This window comes from Acanthaster planci, linkage group LG10 (genome assembly GCF_054643075.1).
Source record: "Acanthaster planci isolate LZ-2023a linkage group LG10, COTS_SCS, whole genome shotgun sequence".
NCBI classification, from domain to species: domain Eukaryota; kingdom Metazoa; phylum Echinodermata; class Asteroidea; order Valvatida; family Acanthasteridae; genus Acanthaster; species Acanthaster planci.
The window spans coordinates 11,631,431-11,657,061 of record NC_141786.1 but is presented as its reverse complement, the minus strand read 5'-3'; the positions used below and the strand labels follow the sequence as shown (position 1 = coordinate 11,657,061).

Genomic DNA, 25,631 nt, shown 5'->3' with positions numbered 1-25,631 from the left:
TGCAGTGGGCCGTGCCTACATGCAAAAGCTGTTCCTCGGATTTGCTTTGCATGCCCCACACTTTCCAAATGGCTGAACAGAGTAATCACCAAACTGCAGATATAGTTTATCAACAACCGACTGTAGTTTTGGTCAAAACCATCTAAAGACTCCTGTACACCTTAGACCTATCCCAGCCCTCTCTAACAGGCATAAACATGGTAGTGGTTTTTGTGATGTGTAGAATATTTGTACTGAGCAAGAGGTCCAGCTATCATGTGGAGAACTTGTAACACTACAAGCAAATGCTGAGTTAATTTGCTGTAAGCAAATAGTTGGTTTTTTTTATCTGGGTAGCATTTGCTTGCAAGAAACAGCTGTCGCTGGTGCTTAAAAGAAGTAATTGTTAGCTTTACTTTTATGTACAAAAACGTACGCAAAAGCCTCCAAGAAGCAATTACTAGTTTATATGTATTCGGCCCAATGTAACAAAAGTGTGATTTAGACCGGCTAGACAACTAGTCAAATTTAGGGAAGTTCCCAATGAGCAATGTCATGCCACTTGGTTAAGTGCATGCGGAAAAAAGCTTAGTGATGAGATCCGATTGGGCTGAAAGTTGTCTAGCGTCGCCATGAAGGTATACTGCTCATGGGTTAAGCGGTGAATAGGGACTGACCTAGCTTTCTTCCGGCTGCGTCCCGTGCATTTGACTAAACAAACATGCCCTCAATGAACTCCGCTCATAGTTGTGAATTGTTATTGCAAACATTGTAGTCAGCCATACAGCCAGGTAGCCAGCCTTCCATATGAGCGATTCAACCACACAGCAGGCTCAATAAATAAATATTTTATGCTTATTCAACACATTTCACAGGTTAGCGCCATTCCATTTCCTTTTTCACGTTGCTTTGAAGCAGAAAAGGGTCTAACAAATTTTACCCACGAAAACACACAAAAACTACACACAAAAGAACATCAGTTTCCCGAACCAAATGAACCGATCAACCATTCCAATTAAAAATCCAAAGACAGAATTATGTCCCCTCTCCCTAAGCCATACACTAGTACTCCTCCGTAATGATGGGAGCATATAACACGCAAAGAAGAGCAAATGCCTCATATGGCGTGGTGTTACTGAAGGATGTGGCATAATTCTGTAGCATGTTTAGAAATTTATATGTAGGTTATTCTACTTGCTGAGAGACCGCCCCTCAAAAAAAATGGTAGAACCTGCGTTGAGTCACATCACAACATCATCGGCACGTACATGAAACAGCATGGCCTCAACACAAACCGTGACTGTCACTGCCATTGCGCAACAGAACAGGTACATTTAAGCCAAGTTTTGAAAGCTGTTACGACTTTGTTACTTCCTGGTGGTAAGTCTTACACAAATCTATGTGATGACTGTGCCGACCTTTTGGTGTATTCAGCCTGTTTGCAGGCCGACATACAGTATGTAGCAGCAGACCGGCATACCCATTTATGCATCTAGCCATATGTACAGTTGAACGGCAGACCACGGCATAATGAGCACATAGGTCAACTGCACCTGCCATGGTCTGTATTATAGACTTGTCCCGATCCCTTTTCCATTCCAATTTCTGACACTCCCAACATATAAAACAAAGGGAATTAAGATAGCACGCGCCTAAAAAATGTCTGACCACACTACCACTGTGTATGGAAATGGAGGACGAACTAGTAAATGAAAACTCTCACTAGCACCCAGGTTGCAAAGCCTTTTCTTCTTTTAGCAAATCGTTTGTACTAACGTGCGATATGATCAGTCGGGTGTGTAGTGCTCGGGTCGCGATTTTGTTTCTGTAGGCCTATCGCTGAACTGATCTCCATTGAACAGCGTACCGCCTGTGCGTGTGGGACGTGTATTGGGAAGGAGCGTAATCGTACATGTCTCCTCAAAGGGGATGGGCTGTGTGGGTTTAAATTGACGTTGATTGATAGTTTTCAGCCGTATTACATACAATAAGTTTAATTAAACCCTCTTTTATGTCATTAAATCAGCAAGAAGTGGAATTTTCTGTGTGCTTTTTCAGTCTCCGCGTGGGCTCTTCGCAAACATTTATCAAAATTGGTCACTGAGAGCAGCAAACAAATCTTAATTGGCGAAAATGTGACATCATTGGTGGTGTGGATTTCTTTTTTTAAATTTTTTGGACAACTTTTTAAATTCAAGAAGAAGTTAGTGTTTCTGTGGCAAAAACATCAGGTAAAACGGTCCGTGCATGCAATTTTCAATGAATGATTGGCCAGGTTGGATACCAAACCACAATCTCACGGCGTCGCTTGTTCCTGCTCAGGTCACGGCGATGATACCATTTATAAGTCGTCACGTGATGACGACGTCACTTTTTTGCGAAATTTTGAAAAGTAACGAGATTTGACGGCTGTGCAGCCGGTGCCACTAGACTCGGCGACAACGAACTCACGGCCATTAACCAGTTGTTTTGAATGGAGGATAGTATCGTACTACTAGTTTTTATACCTTGATTTGGCCATTTGGCACTGAGATGTAAATACAGTGTAATGTTTTAAAAATTGTAGACGTAGTTTGTCTCTGCAGCAAAAATGAGTAAAGGAAACCAGGAACACGAACAAGAGGTCAAAAGCCTCCAGAAATGTTTGTCGTTTGCCACCTCTAATAATTTCTTCAGCTTCATCAGGTCATTGTCCTTGTACACTTGTTTATGGCGAGTTGAGCTTAGTTTGCCTGGTTTATATTGTTCGTTCGTCTGTTTACTTCTTCAATTTTATTAGCACTGCGATGAACCATATCAATTCTTTTGGTTCATTTCCTAAAGATTGAAAACTGGAAGTAAATTCACCTTTTCCCAATTGTTTTTTTTTATTTTAGTAGGCCCCTGATTTTTTTCGTTTATCTGCTTTTTTTTGATTTGCACGCTTAGGGTGGAGTTGCAATTTGCTTGGTATGGGGGGATACAAACAGCAATACAAACTACTTTATAACTAGTATATAACAACCTTTGTTTAGTTTAATCCTTACAATATGCACACAGATAGATATTGCCCAAATACAGCATGGAACTGCTGTAGAAGCATTAAGTTTCTCGCACTCTGTTACACATAGCTTTTGTTCCTATAAATATTTTTTTTAAGTTCTTTCAGCTTAGCATCTACTTCAGATTTCAAAATAAAGTCAAGGTATCGAGACCTAATGTCACGTGCCTTTGTACAGAAATATTTCAGGTCATCACTTAGTCTTTCCCCACTCAGTAACGTATGTGGAATGTCTGCCTCCAGACAACTTAGATACCCTTTTGATCTGAGTAGTGTTCGGAAAGCAAGTACCTCATTGGAAGTGTCCTGCATCTTTTTGACTGTTCTGCAATCTGATGGATCAAGGGTACCGGCTGCCTCAAAAATTTCTTCCTTGTCTTTATGATCTTGTCATAACAAGCAAGGGCAGTTATCCAGTCCTTTTCTGTTGGGACATTTGGGATTAAACGTTGCACCTGCTTGTTCACAGCCTCAAACTTGAAATCAGCCCCCTCTGCAGTATAGGGTACTCCATTTGCGTTCAAGGACAGTATCTTAGTTAAATATTCCTGGAGTGTGTGTGCTGGAGGTAGCTTTTCCCGCATGAGAGGAGTCTGCAACTTCTAACTCTCTGTACAATGGATGAACTCCCACAAACCATACTTTGGCAAACTTTGCCCTTCCTGCATCAATGATTTCCAGATTTCCTGATCGAATACTGGTTCTGTATATGAAGATACTGCTTACCAATTCAAAGACACAAACGGCCATGAATGAATAGTTGGGGTTTCTGCTGTTCATGATGTACTTGGAGAAATGTGCCGGTGAAATATCCACCTTGTGTGAGGTGTTGAGATAACACTGCGAAAAAACGGTTGTTCATCCGTTATTGACTCTTGAGCAATTCTACAGAGTGTCCACGCTTTGTGGTGGTCTGTCATTATCTTTGCACACTTCCGGGCATTAAGAGACTTGAAGTTGAAAAGATAACCATGTCCCGCCAGAATATGTCCCTAGTGAGATGAACAAAGACTTTTACAATGTTCATTTTAATGCGACCTGAACCTGGAAAAAGTAGTACCCACTAAAACACCTTGCTTGGAACAACAGGCTGCCTGTGTGATGATCAGACTTGACATGAACAATGTATCGTTCCTGGCAATAGATGAATGCAGAGCAGTAAGAGCACCTATATGTATATATACATAATAGAATTCTCCTTGCAAAACCGTATAGAAGTCCATCATACACAAAGGTGTCCACTCAGTTTCTCCTGTGCCATATTGTTCGATTTCTGCCTTTCCCCCTCTGAGATTAGCATAGTTGCAACTGCATCATAAGAGCATGGATTTACACCTCCACTCGCTCTGTGCAAGTTCCAACCAGGGTGACACATTTCAGCTGGTTTCAGATTGACACCACACTTAACACAGTTTCGTTTGCTCTAGGCAATGCCACCCGTCCCACAAGCATGACATCCTTTCTTGTTTCAGAACGTTGTCATCGATCTCATCTCTCCACCTGCATCTACCCACTGCTGTTGAGCAACAACATGATCTAGTCTCTCAGCAATATATTTGCTCAAATATGCTGCAGGGGTGTTTCTTACTTGGGGGGTTTGATTGCAATGCTTTACATGTTGAATTTCATCTGCTGTAAATTCTCTACATTGCCATGATGATGGCTTTAGTCCTGAATTTACCAAGAGGTTCCCCTTTTCATTTTATTGTGAAAATTACAACAACTGTAACAATATTCGCTTTGAAAGTATTGCCCAGCGCCTCTGCGGGACCTGGTTGTTATCAAAGACAAAAACAAAATCACCTTTATGACAACTGGCCTTCTCTCCAGCAAGACTGTTGAGCCAATGTTTCACAGTTTGGTAGGAAGCATATGGGCTGCCAATAGTGGGATCTGTAGAGCCATTTTGCAACAAACAGTTGAATCCAGGAGTGCATTCTCATGGAAATGAATGGGAAGTATGCAAGCAGGATTCACATAGTGCATGATAGATTCAACTGTCTTACACAAATGATATAGTCTATCTTGATAAGAGGTACCTGAGGGTGTCTTGTTTGGTGGTAATTAAGAAGCAGGAAAATCTTGATTTGCCAACCCACAAGGGAATGCAACAACAGTTTTATTTCTAGCAGCAACAAATTTTCGAAGCTGTAGCACATCCAGTATTTCATCTATGGTCCTACAGTCTGATGGGTTAAGTGAACCATTTGTAACATCCTTTCCCTCCATACTCCCAAGATGAAATGCAACTTGAGCACATTCTTCTCTGCTCGGTTCATCTATCATTTCCATGACCAAAGCAAAACCACAGCTTTGCGTTTTCTGGTTTTTTGGCATAAGCATGATCATCACAGGATCTTCCCAACCACTTCTGGGAGTCTTCTTTTGACTTCATCAACACAGTCTTCACAAAATCTGACTGGCCTACCAACTTTAGGAACAAATCCAGAAAGTGGCAGCAGTTTGGCTCTTACTTTGTCTCCGACTTTACTTCCATGTGCAAGTTTGACATTGTCACAACAAAACCACTGGGCATGTAATTTGTGATCTGCGCACTTAGGGGCAAATGAAACCTTTTTTAACTAACCTTGAGCATTTCTGAAAAAATGAGGATAAATTTGTACAATGGAATAAAAGCAAATCACAGGAGCTTTGGCTGTACTTGATTTTTTTACTTTGATAGAATCAAACAATGACAATGATGACTTATATGGTTTTTAATAAATTCCGAGAGAAAAAACTTAATACAGCACACAAATGTTTGTAAACATAGGCCTAACTGCTTCGTAATTGCCAGACGTAATAGAATATTTATGAAGACTTATTACGTTTTACACTGTCGGTTAGAATGTCAAAAGAAATGTGGTTGCTCATTTACTTTTTTTCCGGGTGTTCCACGTCATTCGCCACAGGTCCAAATTCCACATAAATTTGATTGCACATGAGTGGCGACCTTCAAACAACTAACACAGCGGCCAGGATGACGTACAAAACGTACGCAGCAGTACTGATATTATTGGCTAAAATCTGCGCCAGTGCGGACGCTAACCCGCCAGGTAAGTTGCATTACGATTACAGAGTAAAGCACGATTCAATATAATGTATTTTAGTCGAGCTGGACAAGAGTGCAGAGTTCTGCCATGGAAATGGACAGGCTAACGTCATGGTCTCAAACATTGTTGTTCAGTTTTCCTTACAACATACGTCGATGTCGTACTTGAACATAATTTTGAAACGCCACAGAACAGCGACTCCTGGTAAGGTTTGACAGTTAAGATAGGACTCTCCTTGAACACCATGTGATCTTTGGCTACTGGGGCAAGCAATGTAGACATGATCTATGCAATCACGGCGGGCCTCAATCTCATATGAACTTTGCCTGATTTAGACATCACGTGCAGCTGTTGTCATGGGGATAACAGTTGTTGTTGTTTTCATTTTGTATTTGGTTTCTTTTTCCAAACTCAACCCCGAATCCTACAGTTTGAGATGTGGTGCATTCACACAATGAGAGGGTCTCAGAGATGGTAGTTTTTACTTCATGGTGGACAAGGACGAGCCATTAACAGTTCTTATGAGAGCACCTAGTGGCTTAGCAAACACCATTTCATTCCAATATTTTAAACAATTTTATTTGTCCGTTGCGGTTTGCCTTTTGTTGCTATTGGCAAGCGCTTGCCACTCCGCCGTGGTCAACTTCTCTGACATCTTGTAATATTTGCAACTTAACTGAACTGAAGGAAACATGCAGTGCATAACTTTTTCTGTTGAGACCGTGGAATGACCTACAATAAAAAAGAAGGAAAAACTTAAGAAAAAAAAATATTGTAAATGAGAGGAGACTCACAGGTGCATTTTGGAGGGTCTTTATTGTAAAATCCTATTGCGTTCACAACTTCATTAATTCAGGTTATTTACTTGCTTGTTGTACTTAATAACACAAAAGTGTTATTGATTATAAGCAATGGAATAAGCCTAAGAGCCTTGTTCCATCATGGTTGACGAAGCAGTTTGACCATCCGTCGGTGGAAGGACAATGGTCAAGCTGGAGATAACTATATGAAATTCGAGTGACGACCACGTGTGGACCACTTTTGATTTTCCCTGGTAATCTGTACTCAAAACACATCTGGGTAGGCCTTCCTGTTTATCAGTGCTTTTGGTAGTCTTATGCGAATATGATAAGTAAGGTTACGGTGCGCACTTTGGGCTCATTCGTCAATGGCTTACATCTGCATGTTGGCACTTGAACATACCTAAATAGGGTACAATCACCCAGATTAATCTCTTTGGTTTGTTATTCCAGAAGTTTGGAATGTCTCTATAACAACGTCCCCAGAGGGCCCTGTCCTCGAGGGCAGTAACGTCACGCTCACTTGTGCCGTTAACAGCGACCCACCCTCTGGAGGATGGCTTGAGTTGCAGCACCGTTTCTGGTATAGGACCACTACAGTCAGTGATACGATATATGCAGCGACCAGCCACAATTTTGAACTTGAAGGAGTCCTCAGGAACCAGACTGGCTTGTACCGATGTAACGGAAGGCAAAACTTCGAACAATGGTTTAGGTCCTCAAATTGGACTTCCGTCATGGTCCATTGTAAGTAATCTGAGCAAAATTTTAAAGAATATCTAACGTATCGTCAAAGTCATCCTCCTCTATAAGCTTAAAGGGTAGCTGCAATCAATGTTATTGTACAAACCTGTAAAAAGGCACGTTTGTGCCTCAGTAAACCTTATTTTCAACTTTGGTTACACTATTTTCTAATGGTATTTTAATACCTTTTTGGTTTTTATGCTAATACGTATTTCCATATTCAAAACTGTGATGTCATTTCAGGAAGAAAATCTTACCTTGGATTGCACAAAAAGTCGTACGTTTTTTTAGATTTTCCTGGACTATGTTTTGTCGTTTTTCTCGTTGTTTTATTGTTGGTTATGTATACAGCAAAAAGAAATCATCAATCCCCCACTCAGAAATTCTTTCAGTTAGCAAATTTTGCAATTTGAAACGAAATACTAATGAACTCAACCATGTCTTCCCTAGATGATTTCACAGCAATAGTGCCCTCAGTTGTCCCGGGAAACATGGATAATTTTGAATTTTTTATATTTGCGTACTTTTCAGTTAATTTAACCAAATGTGTGTTTTCAAAGATGTAGAAAAATTGTTTCGAAGAAAAATTCGTTGCAGCCACACTTTAAATAATGACCCCCTTGTGACAAGCAATTTGGTTGCCCAGATTTCATTACTGCCAGAATCCGCCCGCAAATTAAATTCCTGGCCCTAGGTGTCTGAATATTTTTCAAACATTGGGAAGGATTTTATTTTTCTTACTCCCAGGGTTTAGAAATCCTTAAACATAGGGCTCACCCCTAAGAAAACCAAGCATGTTTCATAAAGAAATTCACGAATGTAATCTTGCCCCAAATCTCCTCTACCAAAATTCAGTCAAAAGTTAAACAGTCAGTTGTGGGTATTTTGGATCACTTCCAGGTTTTAAAAATACTTGTGATTTTGCTTGTAACAGACTTACGAATATGGTGGGAGAAATCAAAATTGGAAAAGACGTCATGTTAAACCCCACCCACAAAGTAAATACTTTCATGGCACTTTAGGCTTGTTTTTCAAAACTGTATTAGAATTCATCACATTGTCCTTCAAAAATGAGGCGTCTTTAGTTTTTCCAACTGGCAGACGGGTTGTCTTAATTGTTATCAATTTTTTTTGATATCACGACAAAGATCGCCCAACAATAATCAATAAATACAGGACGTGGATTGGCGCAGAGGAGACGTACACTGCAACTTTGGAGTGCGTGATCCAGGGAAACCCCCAACCTATGGTAATTTGGTACGGTCTAAACGGAACCATCATAACTGCTACCAACGGCTCTGAACTTTCTCTGAACGATGTCATTAGCGGGGATGGAGTCTTTGGATACCTCGTCAAGAGTCGCCTTACTATTGACTCTGTGAGGCCCAGCAAAGATTACGGGATGTACAGGTGTAGAGCTTCCAACAATATTGGCCCATACGACGAGCATGAAATACAGCTAACTAAAACAGGTACATATATTTAATGCTTATTGGCACATACTGAAATACAGAAATGGTCTTGCTTAAAGGTAAAGTGTTTAAAAACCATCCCTTCTCACCACACAGTGGTGTGCTGCGTGTGAAAAATCACCCCTTCTCACCGCACAGTCGTGTGTTGTGAACTTACTCAACGGTGTCCCACTGAAGACATTTTGTAGTACATGCAAGTACGTTAATATTGCAAACAAAATAAGGCACATTATGCATCCGTAGGCCTGCAGTCTGTTGTCACTGTAGGTTTTTGGCTGCTTTGACCCTCGTCTGCCATTGTGCTGGACTCTATGTAGTAATGGTACTGTCCAAGAAACCAGTTCTTGGTCTTATCTGTTTGGGCTGCTGCTGTGTACAAACTCGCTACTTTGTGCCTTTTCTCATTTTCAGATGGCCCTGACGCCTACGCCGATTTTTTATTGCAATCAAAATCCTCGTGCAACTTTTAAAGCTCTGTATACTCCGGGCAAAAGTATCATTTTTTTTTTACTTTTGTCACTTACGGGATAAATAAGAATGGTTTAATAAAAAAGAGCGAAGCATATTATGTTCCCCTTTATATCATCAAGATGCTATCTTTGATGTCATTTTATAGTGTTTGATCTCCTCATACCCTCCGCTTAAACTCTCCCCTTCTTCCCCTCTCTTTCTTATTTTGCCCTTGTCACTGCAACATAAGTTGATCTATTTATTGGCATTTCTTATTGAGCATGATTCCATCGCTTCGGTTGAATGAGTAGCAATTCAGTGGGTTTTTTTTCAAGATGTATTTTTGCGTTGGGGCGATGTTAATTATATATAACAGTTTTTGCCCTTACCCAACGTATATAAATAAGCAAAAAAAAAACCTCGCAAGCTTACTCGGGTGGGACTTGAGTGTTATATATAATTCACTGTTTGGTGTCCTGTCTTCCGGTGATGGGGAATTGCTGGGTGATTGGGGAAGTGGTTCCATCATTGGACCAGTCTGGTTACTAACCAGTTCACCAATGTGTAATTCCGGTAGAGCAGCTGATTTTAAAACGTGTGGCGTAGCGTCTCATCATGCGTAAGCCTTGCGCCCAAAATTTGGGTTGTTTCTGCAGTGTGCAAAATGTTTATTGTAAATTTCAAGAAAAGTCTTAGCCACATGAGCAACGTCATAATTAGATTGAACTTCTTGAACACAAACGGCCGCAGCTTTTACGACGGCTGTTTCTTTCTGTAATACATAAGTCATGAACAGTCGCTGCCATTTTGAAAAAAAAAAGTTGTCATCTTTACTCTGAGGGGAGGTCTCTCACAGATATTGAATCAGCCTTCACCGGTCGCATGAAAAACTTCAATGGGTTGCTATGCTAAGTAATAATTTATGTTTCAAAAAAGAACATTAATAGTTGAGATTTAAAAAACGGCAGGAAACAAAACAATTGAGGAAAACGTATTCAAAAATGAAAAAAAATGAGTTTCCTTAGACCCATTATACTGTCGATTAATATCATACATGCCTACCATGACAACATAAAAAGTAATATTAAGTACAAATGTGCCGTTCCAAAAAATACAGGAGGTTGGTAACAGGCCCAAAGATGACTCTGAATATCATGTAAATGGGAAAAAAGTGGAACCAAAATGCATGTTGGGAAATGGAAAATATTGTCCCTTTTAAAAAAGATACACCGTCAACCTTAATACTTTTTTCCGTGTGAGGTCTAATAAAGAGATCAAAATTGCATTATTTTCTTGCTTTTTCGTTAAAGGAAAACCCGAGCCGCCACGTAACCTGGAAATGGTCTATGTATCAAGGACGCGCATAAGAGTCACGTTTGAGCCTGGTTACGACGGTGGCGAGACATTGCAGTCCGTCTTCGCCAACATTCGCGAGATCCCTGGAGAGTTTGACCCCAGTGACTGGAACCGACTCAGTCGGAATAGCACTTCCTTGCTTTTCGACTACCTCGAACGGGGCACCGTCTACCAAATTGCCTTGTATGCAATCAATGTCCATGGCTCTAGTACATATGCGAAGATGATTGTTTGGACAGATCGTGAGTACCGCTAGCAGTAGGAAAATGTGGTTTGTTCCGTATGATTTACCTGGTATAATTTTTTTTTCGGATTTTCAAAATTTGAATTAGGAAAACAGTGACTGCAAACACATCACCAACAGCAAGAACTACAACATGTACGACCTAAAGTATCTTCAAGCTTTGATAACGTTCAAGCTTGGATCATGTTTTAATGTTGCATTTTTTCTTATTTTTTCCCCTCCGTGCTTGTGACTTCTTAGACACTGAACTGCATTCCTTAGGTGAGTGGGACCTTTTCAGTTAAATTGTTGATTTTACCGCGTTTTCCTTTCGCGTTGAATTAGGCAAATTAGGAAAACTGGAAATTAAAGCCTAGAGTTACGGAGAGTAATAAGAAATTTCTACACAATAGAGAGGAAAATGTTTAAGCACCACCCTATTAAACTAATGAAATAAGCAGCAGACACGGGGAGAAGAATATTGGGTGGTCATTACAAGGCAGTCAATATAATGACGGATCCTAAAAGAAAAATTTCAGACTAATGTAGGAAGGACTCTGGCCTTGAAATTTGCACATGTTAATGGATTACAGTATCGATATAAAAAGATGTTTTTACCAGTTAAATTATATTGCAGTGAGGTTTATGTCGATCAAATAAGATTGAATTCCAAATGTAATAGTAGCATTCAACAATAGAAGCAGATTATACAAGTTTTTAACAGTGGCTTCCCCAAATAAGCTTTGGAATGTTTTTTCAATCTGCTGAACAAAACCTGAGTATGCAGTGTTAAAAATAGGCGTCATTGTATGAACAAAAGTGTTGTTCAAAAATTTATCATCTCACCGATGCAAAGATATTTATCGAAGAGTTCATCGCGTGCCAAGTCAAAGTACAGAAAAATCATAATGGTAAAAACGTTATTTACTTTCACACTTCATGTAGAGAATTTGCGACTTCCTTGAAACTATTTTTAAGATTGCCATTGACTGAGCAGGGAAATATAGTTCTACCCATTACTCGGAAAAAAAATGACGGAATGAGTTATAATAATTTTGGCAATCTGTGCCGCGTGTTATTGAGGGTTGATGTGGAATGATATCGATGTCGCAATGTAACTTCTGTCTGTGCTTCGAATTCGCCATCAGGTATAGACGTGTCGTACAGCAGGGCAAAAGAGAGATTTGTCATCACTGGCATACCACAAGACAACGATACAGCAACCTGCTTGCGAATAGCTGGGTATAACTACGGCATGAGAAGATGGATGAGTCTTGGTTCAGACCTGGATTGCATTCAGCATGATGGGGAGTTCCCGTACTCTGGTCCGTTTATCCGAATGAAATGTGAATACTGTCGGGACAATCGGTGTACCTACTCCAAAAGAATATACGGTAAACGAATACTGTGTTTGAGCCTTGGTGTGACTAAAAAAAAATATTTTTTTTTGTTTTTATTTAGTTTCTATAAAGTGATTTCATCAGATATTCTGTGTTGCATCTGTATAGGCAAGTTCGACCACTGACAATTTACTGATCACTCTTCGATTTTCTTGGTAACGTGCACAAAATGCATCCTGGGCACCAGGCAAAATGGAACTGTGGTTGACAGTTGTTTATTGCTTATTCTTGCCCTTTGTTGTCTCAATTTCCAAACAATCTTTTCAGAGAAAGAATTAGTGTTTTAATTTTTGTGGCATGGGACGGTTATATTCCTTGAGCATTTTTGCTTCTGACACTTAATTGAGCATTACATTATAAAAATGTTAATTGGTTTCCCAAAGAAGGCTAAACTGCGTTTGGTTAATAAAAAGCACGGGCTAGCACCTTCAGTTACCATGTTACTGGTAAAACAAACTAGGGAATCTGCTCTTAATGTGATGATGATAATGTGATTCAGATATCTGTTCCTTATCATTGGGCGACCCTCATCTCCTCTGCAGCTAATAAAAAGCTAAAAAAAACGTTGAAAACAAATCGCAGAGGGAGTTCCATATTTACTAACAAGAGATATAAACCTATCAATGGGAAATGCAGTGACCCAAAACGTTTGTTTATCATATCACATGCTAAGTCAACTTGTGCGAAGAATATGTGTTTTCGACGTCCTTTTAGCATGAAATTGCCTTGATAACCAGAGAGCGAGACCTTTACCAGACATTTTGTTCTGTAAATGTAACAGTAACAAAAAGACCTTATTTTCCTAATCGATACTTTTTACATCATGTTATATCAGTTTTATACTCATCAGTTATATACTTCAAATCAGTTGATGTAATACAGATCGACCTCCCCTGATACACGTTCTAAAGCCAGACAGACAGCTGGGTCGGCTTTGAAATATAGCGTCTGTGACTAACTTAATTCATTTTGTTTCGCATTTTCAGATGACACTGTCCTCATTCCAGATATAATTACAGTCACAACTTCCATACCTACTTTAGAGCTCTGTAAACCTTATCCTACTTGAGCAGTACCACGTCTCATGTGTTGAACAGAACCAGGTTTGATGGGGGTGTTCATTTTGCTGCTGGCCAGGCGAAAGTAACGCATGTATTTTATAATATTTTGTGCGCCAGCTAAGTGCAGTTTCTCCCTCTCTTGGTTTAGCTTGGGAAAATGACAATTTTGTCACTCTTGATACCAACAGGAGCCATGAGAAAGGTTTAAAAAATTGCGTACCTAGTATTATATCCACTTTTATGTTGTCAATCTTTGAGTTCATTTCGAAGTTTTTAATTTCCACATAGCATTTGTTTAGAGATAATTTCCACGGTAGAATTAGCTGTTTTTCAGGCTATCATTATTTGTAATTGTATTTTGCTCCATTATCCTCGGTATAAGTAAATCTGACATTGGTATTGTTGTGGGGAGAACTGCCAAATCGCAAGGGACATTTGCAATGTGAACATTTTGAAAAAATAATCAAACTTCTTTGAAATGGTTGTGGGAACAAAAGGGTCTTACAAAGTCTCAAAGATTTTCAGTCATTGACAAATCAAAAAGCATAATTGCATGTCCTAAAGACACAATGTATTGTTCCTAACGCAAAATTGTCCGACGAAAAAAATCAGCCTTTAGGAAAACACAGTGCTATGCAGATATCGAAAACTACAAATAGCATGAAAATGATCGTGGAGTCTCTCACATTGCCAACAGCATTTGTCTTTGCCGGCCCTGATTACCACCATTCGTCCAAAATTATCGTTTGAGATCCACCGAATGGAATTGGTGCACTTCCATACTCAACTGGTTTGTTACTTCTTTACATATAGGCAGAAATAATCAAGATATGCCCCAAACATTTTGGTTTAACTTTCACTAGGGACAACCCTTCATGTAAACGATTTCGTTACTTTCATTTGTTTGTAACAAGGAGAGTATCATTACGCGAATAAGAGCATTATGTAAACAATGGGACTGAGTTGTCTGAGCTCACCTGACACTCTATTGAACGAGTAAAGTAACTACGACTTAGGTCAAATCTTGTGAGTCCAAAAGACTGCGTGCCAACAAACCAAGGCAACCCTGAAAAGATTGCTTACATCAGACACGCAGTTGTAGTAGTGAAACATTCATGTTCGGACTCTACCTTTGTCTTCCTCAAGTAATATCTGGGAAAAGATACGTAGAAAACGAATTTTCTTAAAGACCTTTCACTTCCACTGAAACAGCTTATGAACCAAAAAATCAGAACACAAAAAAAGCCTTTTTTTGCAAAATTGCGAAAAAGTAGACAACAAACAAACACAACAAAAGGAATGCCCTTTTTGCAAATTTGTGGGGTATAAAAAAACTGTGGGCTGTTTGAAAATGCGTCGCTATTTTTCCGAGGAAAAAGTCTGGGCGACAGATTATTGCCTCCGACGCCCCTCTTGGGTCGAGGATAGAAGGTTTGCCGTGCAAGGAGCTCACTGGAACTGAATTGTCTACATAAATTGAACTTTTCGTTCGGTTACCCGTACAGATTGGGACGTGACCATGACCATAACTCCACCGGGTCCGGTCGTCGAGGGCACCGAGGTCCAACTCACCTGCATCATCAACAGGGAAGAACTTTATATCAAATTGACTCTCTGGCAGTTCAGCCGTGATCAAATATCCTCAACCAATCTTAATCGACCGACATATGAAAGACCTTACACAACTTTGAGTCTGGGTGACGCATACAGAAACCAGTCTGGCTGGTACCGATGCGCTTGGACCAGATACTCAACACCGTCTAATTGGAAGCCAAGCGCATACTCGGATTGGACTGCTGTTACAGTGTTCTGTAAGTAGATCTGTAACTTCCAACAAAGTGGAAAAAAAAAACATTCAGATCACTCACATTTTCTGACACAGTAAAATGGCATTCTTAAGGTAGCCAAGCTGTTAATTAGTCGTAGCTATTCATAATGCGACTGCCACTACAGTAGTTTTGTTTTAAAATGAAAGAAATTCCTCAAAACTACATTACTTTGTGATCCAAAACAACTCTGAAGACATTGGAAGGATCACAGACACCTGCGGCGATTTTTTTCCCAAACGGGTTTGGTTTCTGTTTTGTGATTGGTCCCTTACATGCATATCTAATGATTTGTTCTCGACCACACAAACCAAACGCACTGTGAAATTTTTTCACTCGTTAATCACAAGTTAAAAAGAAGTGCAAAACGACAGAGAGGATTTGAAACTGAAATCTACAATTCCAAGTCGGGAGTACTTCCAAGCAATCCACACGTGGGCTGCCAAGCTCCAGTGAATTTAAAACCTTCATACCTTATTGAACCACTCTTTGAACCTTTGGACTGAATTGTGAATAATGAATAAGAACAGATGGTGCACTCTTTTGAAACCGTCCGATCTCCTTTGGGAAAAGAACTACGCACCCTGGCAATCTTTATTTGCCTCTGATGCCCATTTTTCTCTCATAGATCGCCCCGAAATAACCATTGAGGGGAGGACGTGGATTGGTGTTAACGAGAACCAATCAGCTACATTTGAGTGCGTAATCCTGGGCAATCCCCTTCCTAAGGTCACGTGGTACGGTGCAAATGGTATCGCAATAAGTAACAACACCGATCCTGGTCAAGTGTACCTGGAAGATACCATTACTGGAGATGATTTCGCAGGGTTTTTAATCAAGAGTAAAGTGACAATCTTTCCAGTGCAGAGCACCGACTATGGAATATACACATGTAGAGCTGCCAACAATATCAGTCAATATGATGAATATGAAATACAGTTGAATAAAACAGGTAAGTTTCAGTACGTAGCTTTGTGCTCCTCACTATTGTTACGTCTTTTCTATGTAATGCATGTGACCCAAAGTATTAAAAACTAGCTGGATTGGCCACCGTCAGTTGAAAATCGAAATGACTGCACTACATAATACCACTTTACGAAAACATTATTAATTTATCAAGATTTATTGAGAGACACAGAGATTTATATAACGGGTATTGCCCTTACCCAACGTATATTAATAAGCACTGTATGCTCAGTGCTTGTCCAAGAGCTTGCGAAAAAACCTCATAAGCTTACTCGGGAGAGAAAGCAATGCTCATTTCAATCAATCACATATCAACGCGCAGCTTCAGTCTTTTTCAAATCTTGGTAAGGTGTACGTTTTACTCACTTAATATCGGCTGTACGCCACCTTTATTTGTCGCCCACGCATAGCACCACCGAGAAGGGCGCCAGCTGGGTATTCTGTGGGTGTCGCCCATTTCAAGTGTTCAGCAATGAAAGTATGCGGGTATGGCCCAATACCGGCGGCACAGCGCCATTAGCCAATTTCCACGGTTCCGTTTACGTTGCCATGTTGATTTTAGAACCTCAGCGGGAAAAAGTGAAGAAAGCTACCACGTGTGTTTCCTTCCTCAGTTTAGTTTGGCTTTTCGCTCACGGTCGTACTCTGGAACGTCAGTGAGCTTTTGTAATGGAAAGAGGCATCAGATGGGTTATTTTGTTGGCCATTAATCTTATGTAATCAAATATGCAGTAGCCTTTTTCGAACAGTAGGGGCTATAATTTGGGCAATTACCTCTTTCTAGCAAGCCAACAAAAGGATTTGGAACCGTGACGTACGTTTCAGTAATTCAACCCCCATAACCCTTTTAGTCATACTTCAGTTGAAGTGTTGAAGGCACTTCGAGCAGTCTCTGAATGAAACTCTGTATAAAAACCGCAAATTGGGTGATAAATTGAAAATAAATAAATTAAAATCTCTTATTCTAATCTAAAGCAGAAACATGGTTGCCCTCTTATATTGGCTTTCTGGAGAAAAGTATATTTGGTGTACAAACAATGGTCATGCACCTGTAGACCCATAACAGAGCTTACAAATGCTCCAAAATTGACAAGTGCCCTCTGAGAGCCTGCTCTTTTGAAATCACAGCGCTGTAGGCCTCAAAGAGCCATAATGCTACTTTGATCAGAGGCGTACAGCAGGTCACTATTTGCTGATGAAGTGCCCACACCTTTTAAACCCTTTAGGATAGTATTACATTTGTACATTACTTTATTTCGAGTCAGGCATTTCCGATGATGGAGGGTTCGGACATTATGCTACTCCTTCGGTTTTTATGATTTTTTTGAATTTTTCTTCAGGAAAGCCTGAGGCACCGAAAAATCTTCGAGCATACTACTTTGCAGAGAATGGGATTCGGGTGGTTTGGGCACCAGGTTACGACGGTGGCGAGACAGTGGAGTTCAATTACATCAACATTCGCATGATTCCTCAAGAATTCGACCCTCTGGGCTGGAATGAACTCAATCCAGACAGCCCCCGCGGTAATTTCAGTGACCTCAAACTGGACACGCTTTACCAAGTAGCCGTGTATGCAAAAAACAGGCATGGCTCGGGCCCTTACGCAACAGTTGAAAAGCATACGAAACGTAAGTGTCGCCTTTACTAGTGTTATTCGCATTTTACTGTGCACGTCGTCTAATGAGCTTCATTACCTCTTTGCCCATTTTTAACATTGAATTCTGTACGACTACAAGACACTGCCTCCGTATACGATCCAGGACAACCTGCTAGAGCTAAACATAACAAACCCAAGTTACTAAACAGCACTCTAATATTTAGTGTGGAATTTGGAAGGAACATACTACTCTTTAAATCCATTTTAGAAATACCAGTAGCATAAAGAAGTTTAGAAAATCAAACAAACAACCACAGAGTTATTATTTCCAAAGCTATCAATTACTTCTCTAAGCCACACTTCTAGGTTGTAGATGAAACAGCCTAACAATTCTCTGCATTTCTTTTTCTTCCAGCCAATGCGCCGTCAGTGATGGGTAAGCACCTAAATCTCTGTGGCGAAATGTTTCTGCTTGCATTCAAAAAGGGGAGGATAGTTACTTTTTCATTTTGTGAAAGTTATGTGATACCGGGGGCATTTCTGATTTTGAGGATATTTGAATGTTTGCACATTCAGTTTTTCAAGTAAAGTGAAAAGAGACAACCCTTTCAATAGAGTAGAAACACAAACAACCAAATGAGAGAATTTTTTGAATATTTTTCTCTCCCTCTTTAGGTGAGAAACGCTTTAAACATAATAAAAAATATGATGTGAGAACGTTTTCTTGGATCAATTTGCTATGCCTACATGAATTAGCGTGAAGGGCTACTATTGTCACCTAGACAAGAAAATGGAAAAAGAATCCCTGTTCTTTTCGCAATGTTATAATTTCTTTCAAACTCTGGACAGGTATCACTGTGTCATACAACGTGGCAGAGAGGACGCTCTTTGTCGCCGGAATGCCAGAAGGTAACAATACCGGGACCTGCTTGCAGTTGACGGGCTATGACGTTGAACGCATCAAGTGGGTGAGTCTGAGGCCAGACCTGGACTGCGTTCAGCATGATGGCGAGTTTCAGTACTCTGGGCAGTATGGCGGCCATATGCATTGCCGGTACTGCAGGGACGGGGTGTGCGGCAAAGAATCCCATATAACAGAGGGTAAGCTTTGACTCTTGGAAATGTCAACGCCGGTTTGTACACCAGCCCGGTGTAGCAAATGAAAACTTGAAATACGTCACGTTTTTAGGGGTCTTTCGCGTATTCAACCACATGTATTCGATTAATTACCGAATCTTCAAATGCACGTGAAAATAACAAGGGGGTTTCAATTTGATGCATTTTTAAAAACTAAACTAATATTGTAGTCTCCAAGGCGTACCTTCTTTTCAGATGTTTCGAGTAGACATGCGTTTCATAATTCCAGTAACCTTACTCCCGCTGTCCTGGAAATTGATAAATAATATGACCCCTGCACACGCACAAGCTTATTTAGCTGCTTCCTGGGAGTTCAATTGAACCAAAAATAAATAAAACCAATATTTGATCAAATGGGAGATGTAATAGTCAAACATTCATTTATTCAAGTTGATTGATATGTCAGGACCTACATGTACATATTTGCACTTCTGCGGTTCGTGAGACAAAATTTTGTATTTTCTAACACCATTTGAAACTATTGGAATTACACATCATTTGATCTTACACTCCACAATTTGGTTTCAGAGGTAAACCCTACAATTTGTTAACGTCTACTGCAGGCTTCAAAAATAGGTGTTAGTCTTATTGTGATTCTGATTTGAGAGCAAGCCCAAATGTAAACCTTTTTTCTATCTCAGTCATATAAGCCTGATTTCCTGGTGAAAAAACAAAACTCAGTCCATCGACTGATTACATTTCTACCCATTTTGTTATTACTTTGAAACATGTTTATATTTTAAACGCGCTTAGCACATTGAGGAATAATCTACAACTAAATTCTGATAGTTAGAACTGGACACAATGTTCAGCTGCAAAAAATGTAGGCCTACACGAAATGATGACATGGCTGTGTTTAAATTCACTGCACAGTTTGCATTGTGAAATAAACTCTATTTTCACTGAGTGTTTTTTGCAAATGTTTTCTGATAACAGTGCATCCGTCGACTACTCTGGCCCCTCAGTCAGCTCAAACGACTAGAGCGAGCGGTAGAAACGGCGAGGCCACTTGGCCGATAATCTTGGCCTCCTGTTGCAGTTGCGTACTCGTGGTGGCCTTCATTGCATTCTGTAACAGGCTTAGGTTGTGCTGTGTTAAAATTACTTCATCAGGTATGGCCAGTGCCCCAGAAGGACTTTTGTATCCACGTATCTTCGTGCCAGACGTAAATTTGCCCCTAGAGCCTCTGCCTCTGCTTTACTAACCAATTCAGATTGGCCATGTGACAGGCTGTTTTACAATAGGAATAGGAAAGTCTACTAATAATTCTACTAGAAGTGCATTGAGATAATCCCATGGGATTTGGCAACAATGACCATCTACCTGCCACTTCATCCATGTGACCTAAATAGTTTTAATCATATAAGAGGGACAAGTGACATGGGAAGGGGTATGAATCTACCATGCCAAGATAGATTTTGTGACGGGACAGGCAATACCGCCTGTCCCGTCACAAAATCTATCTTGGCATGGTAGATTCATGCCCCTTTCCATGTCACTTGTCATGTCCATGTCAAATTGTCTGTGGTTTTTCAAAATGACCGAACACAAAACGCCACCATATTTTCATGTACTCAGCCTTGTTAATGTGGTGGTTTTTTCCTGTTATTTCATAGAAGAGTGTGCTGAACACACTACCCAGCCAAATACGTAAGTGCCCAAACAATTATTAAATTTCCACCCATATTGGAAAAATACTTCGTATCTGATGCTCATTTCATACAAGCCCCACACTTAGGGCTGTAGTGGCTCTCTTTTACAATATGTTGCGGTGCCAACTTTGAAAAACGAAAGCACCACTTCTTACGTCGGATTTCAAGGCACCCAACGGTGCTCTGCTATGGGTTGTACCGTACAAAACTGGTTCCCCATCACCTCGCGTTACAGACGAAAAAGGAACCCTGTTAAATTAAATTTGATTAACGTTAATATGCATACCACTGTACCATGCTCCCACACACGTGCTGTGGGCGTTCTGTACATGTACACTAGCAAAGTGCGCACACAACTTATGACTAAGCATTGGGGGGTGCCTTGACTTCTGGCGCCACCCAGGGTCAGCATTTAAATATCACAGACCGGGTTTTCAAGACGCCATATTTCGGAAAATATACGGTCTTGAACGGCTTTAGGGTGCTCATATAAAAGTCCAAATTCTGAGTAATACGCCTTTGTAATTAAAATCGTCGAGCCATTCTTATTGAGGAAGATATTAGGATTCAAAGTTTTTGATAATGGATTTCAGGCATTAAAGTAATGCCTTAAGGTAGGGCTGTGGTGGCGACAAATAAGAAACACATTGTAAAAGGGAGCCACTACCGCCCTGTACGTGTGGGGCTCATTTTATACTTGCTGTGAGAGCGAGTATGGACTGGAAACCAAATGCACTTAAAGCCCAGGCCAAGCCTGGACACGAACCCAGGCCTCACTGGTGCATAGTGAGGAAAGAGCTGCTTCATTACTTGCTTCGTTTGAATGGAATAGCTTTTGCACATTTAGAAGCTTTCCCCGAACCAGCCGCGTTATTGTTTTCTTTGTATAATATTTATATATTGTTTATAATTTAGATTTCAATTTTGTCGGCGTTGTTTCTTGCTTTATTTCTGTCATTACAGCACTGTAGAGGAGGCACATCCGTTGAGGGACCCACCTCCATCTTACTTAGAAACGACTGGTAAGGATGTGATATGAGAATGATCTATTACAAGAATTTAACAACAAAACAGTAACAACAACTTCAACAACAATAAGAGACAGATCCTTTTTGGCCACAGAAATAGGTTTCCGTTTTCTGATCAGGAGCTGGATCCACAAGTGGTGCGACGACGCTGCTATTTTTACCGGCATTTTTTCTGGAAATAAGGCACGTTTAACAGACTATTTCCATCACGACTGCATGCACGTGTTACGCTGGATGCTACCAACACTACATAGACTGGGCCCCGCACCTTTTCAACTGTTGAAAAGCATTTTAAGCTTGCACATGTACACAAGACTTGAGACCATCCCGTTTGTCTGGTTCGCAGATGTAAATGTTTAATAGAGAAATGACATCATCTGACACAGATTGTCCGACTGAATGTATGCGTAACTAGACGGACTTCTTTTTCTGTACATAGTAGCCAACCGTACCCAATCAAAAACGCGTGACAATTACGCAATAGCAGGATTCCAGTCGATCAAACAAGTTTGGCTGCTTTCGGACATCGTTTTGTACCAAGTAAAAAGCTTTCCCATTTGCCGACGCGCACGTCCACGGTAGACGCGCGCGCTGACCAAAAAACTGGATAGTTTTTTTTTAAATTTTGGCTAGCGAATTTCAATGATTTTTTGACCAATCACAGTCACGATTTATGCCCAACATTCGTGCATGCCCCCAAAAACAAGCAGTGTGGCTTTGGGGTTCAGTCAATGAGGTTGAGGCACAATTTGTGACGGTGTCCTTGTTACAAATAACACACACCTCTCCATTCAGCCTTGCAAGATGTATTTGAAATCCACATGCAGGGAAATAGCTGCTCATTTTTACAGAACCCTCGTAACAATGGACACCATCACAAATTGTGCACCAGCCTGATGGAATGGCCCATTGGAAAAGAACACATTCTCAGTGCCAACGTGCGCAATGGGCCGAGCTTGCTACGGCAACAGCACCAACAGTGGCTTTGACAGTTCTAATAACCACCAGATAACAATAACAGAAACGACATCAACATCAATATTCGACATTCAACAGTACTGAAGAAGCTCTAAACAACAAGTGTCCAATAGCCAAATGAGAAATAAAAGCATGTTTTCAATTGCAGTTCACGTTCCCCAAGCTTCTCTTTTTCTATTTTGTGTAGAAATGCAGGTTATTGCCGACGACAGTGATGATCCACCTCCGACGTATGAATGGGCATCATGGAGCTTACAGCAGCAGACTCGGGATGGAGAGGAACATCGCGTCTAGGGATCTTGTTGATTGTGGTCTTTGCGGCAGAGGGTGTGGCTTATGAAAGAGAGAACATTTCTCTCAATACAGAGTAGTAGAAGGAGAATCGTTCTGTTAATCGAAAATGCATATTGTTTTACCTTATGTAAGCTGACGTGTAGATTTTTTCTAGAGTTCTTTGTCCCAACTGTGTCCCGGTTTAGGAACATTCGTGCCTCCAAAGCTTTAGAAGTTCAATCGTTAGATACGCTCACTCTCAAAAAAGTCATAGATTTAAACGTACGACTGTGCAGCAGTTACTGAAGTGCCATAACTGGGATGTTATGGGAGAAAAAGGGTTGACAACGGTACAGCAAATTAGAAAGCCTCTAATATTTAAAACTCACTATAAGTCTAAAACTTTAGTTTGCAGATCGAACCACAACTTTATTTGGTGTTCTTCATACAAGAAGTAATCATGTTGAGCAAGTACGGCCATATTTAAAACCTGTTTTTTCGCATGCCATGCACAAATGTGATTCAGATCAAGGCAATAATAGCAGTAAGATTGGTGAGAACTTAATGTTTTTAAAGAGCAGCCGGCTTCGGTAAGATCCATTTCCGCGTTTTCTTTAGAGCAGGTTCGATCGACTATTTCTAGACAACAGTATAGGTGTTCAGTTTAATAATTCACAAACGTTGTAGGATTGGCCCTTTCCATGAAAATTGATATTCAAGGAAATGGGTATGGTCATTTCTTTACTGCAAAAAGAGTTCATCAGATAACTTAACTTTGTTTAACTGCATTTTTATTTATGCATTGCAACTGACGGAGCAGTGTCCGTTTGGCCCCACTACAATAAGATCCGTTTTTAATACCCCAAAGGGCAAGAGTGTAAATGAAAACCTTATTCTAGACAGACTGCGTAACGTACTGCACTTCAAAATAGGTCTTCTGTTTCTTTTTTCACACAGATAACGGTTGAACTTGCTAATACAATATAAAAATATTTCCCTTGTCAATTTCCCAAAGACCCCCAACGGACTAAGGTAATGTAACTTATATCACAGTGGTCAAAAATAAAAATACAGACACACTAATATTTAATAATGCACTGAAAACTTGGCATCATGTAATATTCGTTATAAATAACGTTTGCAGTGGCAACATTAGATACCGCTGTATCGTTTTCAAAATATCAAAGGGATTCGTTTTACCTTAAGGTCCGTTTATCCCACTTTTCCTCCTAACTGATTTCGACTATTGAAGTACGAAGTGATAGTTCTACCGACCGAAGATTGACCTCTTTCCCCGCTCTTTCGCGTGTAGTATTTAAAACGCGATATTTCCACTTTGTTTACTAATTATAGAGTTTGAATACTGTCAATAGTCCCGCATATGTAGTATACAACTCCACGGCGTACAAATAAGGGCTTTGTGCTTGTGTACAAGTCACATGCCCAAACTTTCCACTAAACCTTCATGACATCGCGACAAACAGAATCACTCCAAGAGACGATTTTTATAACCTCAGTTGGAGCCCACACTAGGCCCACATGTACGGAGCAAAGCTGTCACTGCGAACAGGCCAAAAAAGTTTTGGAAACAAGTGAGCTTCTGTTCTGACAGAACAAACTCCTGTTATAGAGAGAGCCAGATCGTCACGGTACGCCACGACTAAGTACATCGAGTAGGTGTACAAGATTACGCTCATGTCCTGTGCGAACTTGTGAACTAAGACCCGTTGTTGCAGACTAATATTAATGAGGATAAGGCCAATTTATGACTACGACCATTAACAACCACTGGGGCGACTTTTTAAATAATGTCTGGACTATGTTGAGCAAGTAGGAGCACTCAAGGCTCGAGAGAAAACGTTTGTTGTGGAAATCTGAGACAACCATAGACTTGACAAAGTGTGACCACCACTTAAAACGGCAAGATGTGCTTACAATGCATTCAGGTGAATCACTGTAATATCTGAACGGTTGGACGGAAGACCACGACCATGGCCTTTCTTGGAATAATTGTTATCAATGGTAATAATTTTTATTAATGTTGTATTGTGTTATACCTATGGGTCTTTTCTAACAATTCGTTCTCAGACTGTGTTCAGTTTGATCATTATGATACAATGTAAAAAACTATGATTTAGTTTTTTATCAATGTTGTATTGTCTTGTACTGTATTATTAATGTTGTTATATAATGCAAATTATCAATATTGACGGGTGAATGATATCAGGGTCTAGTCTAAGTCGCCCTCTGACACGCCACATGGATATTTTCTCCACTTTTCCCCATCGTTTGATTTTTCATTTATAGTTTTGTCGAATTAAACCAATATTCCATGTAATCCTCAAGCTACGAATACCTTTTTTGACTGCACAGCCCCTTTAGCCAGCCAAAACAGAGTTCAAATCGTTGAAGACTAACATTCCAAGGTTGGTGAATGAGAACATGGTAGTGAACCAATGAGCAACTCTTCCTCAGGAATGTATTCATTAATCAAATTAATCAAACTTTCACTGCAATTTACAAACCAACAATGTGGAAGCTTTCCTACCCACATGTGTATCTATCAAGCCAGAAACGAGACCGAAGGGTACCCCC

General features: G+C 40.2%; 1 protein-coding gene across 2 annotated transcripts; it reads left to right on the top strand.

Annotated features, from left to right (window-relative positions):
• The first annotated feature begins 1,195 nt into the window (after positions 1 to 1,195).
• On the top strand, positions 1,196 to 25,374 carry LOC110989835 (protein turtle homolog B-like). Of its 2 annotated transcripts, none has more exons than XM_022254491.2 (16): positions 1,196 to 1,307; positions 5,932 to 6,075; positions 7,326 to 7,619; positions 8,765 to 9,088; positions 10,849 to 11,136; positions 11,379 to 11,399; positions 12,266 to 12,511; positions 15,084 to 15,389; positions 16,033 to 16,356; positions 17,711 to 17,998; positions 18,383 to 18,403; positions 18,817 to 19,068; positions 20,041 to 20,217; positions 20,722 to 20,755; positions 21,721 to 21,779; positions 22,951 to 25,374. In XM_022254491.2, the coding sequence occupies exons 2-16, from the start codon at positions 5,961 to 5,963 to the stop codon at positions 23,055 to 23,057; spliced, it is 2,856 nt and encodes a 951-aa protein (XP_022110183.2). In that variant the 5' UTR covers positions 1,196 to 1,307; positions 5,932 to 5,960; the 3' UTR covers positions 23,058 to 25,374. The 2 variants fall into 2 exon arrangements, with proteins under 2 accessions (XP_022110183.2, XP_022110184.2); XM_022254492.2 differs by having other exon boundaries at positions 1,216 to 1,359.
• The last annotated feature ends 257 nt before the right edge of the window (positions 25,375 to 25,631 follow it).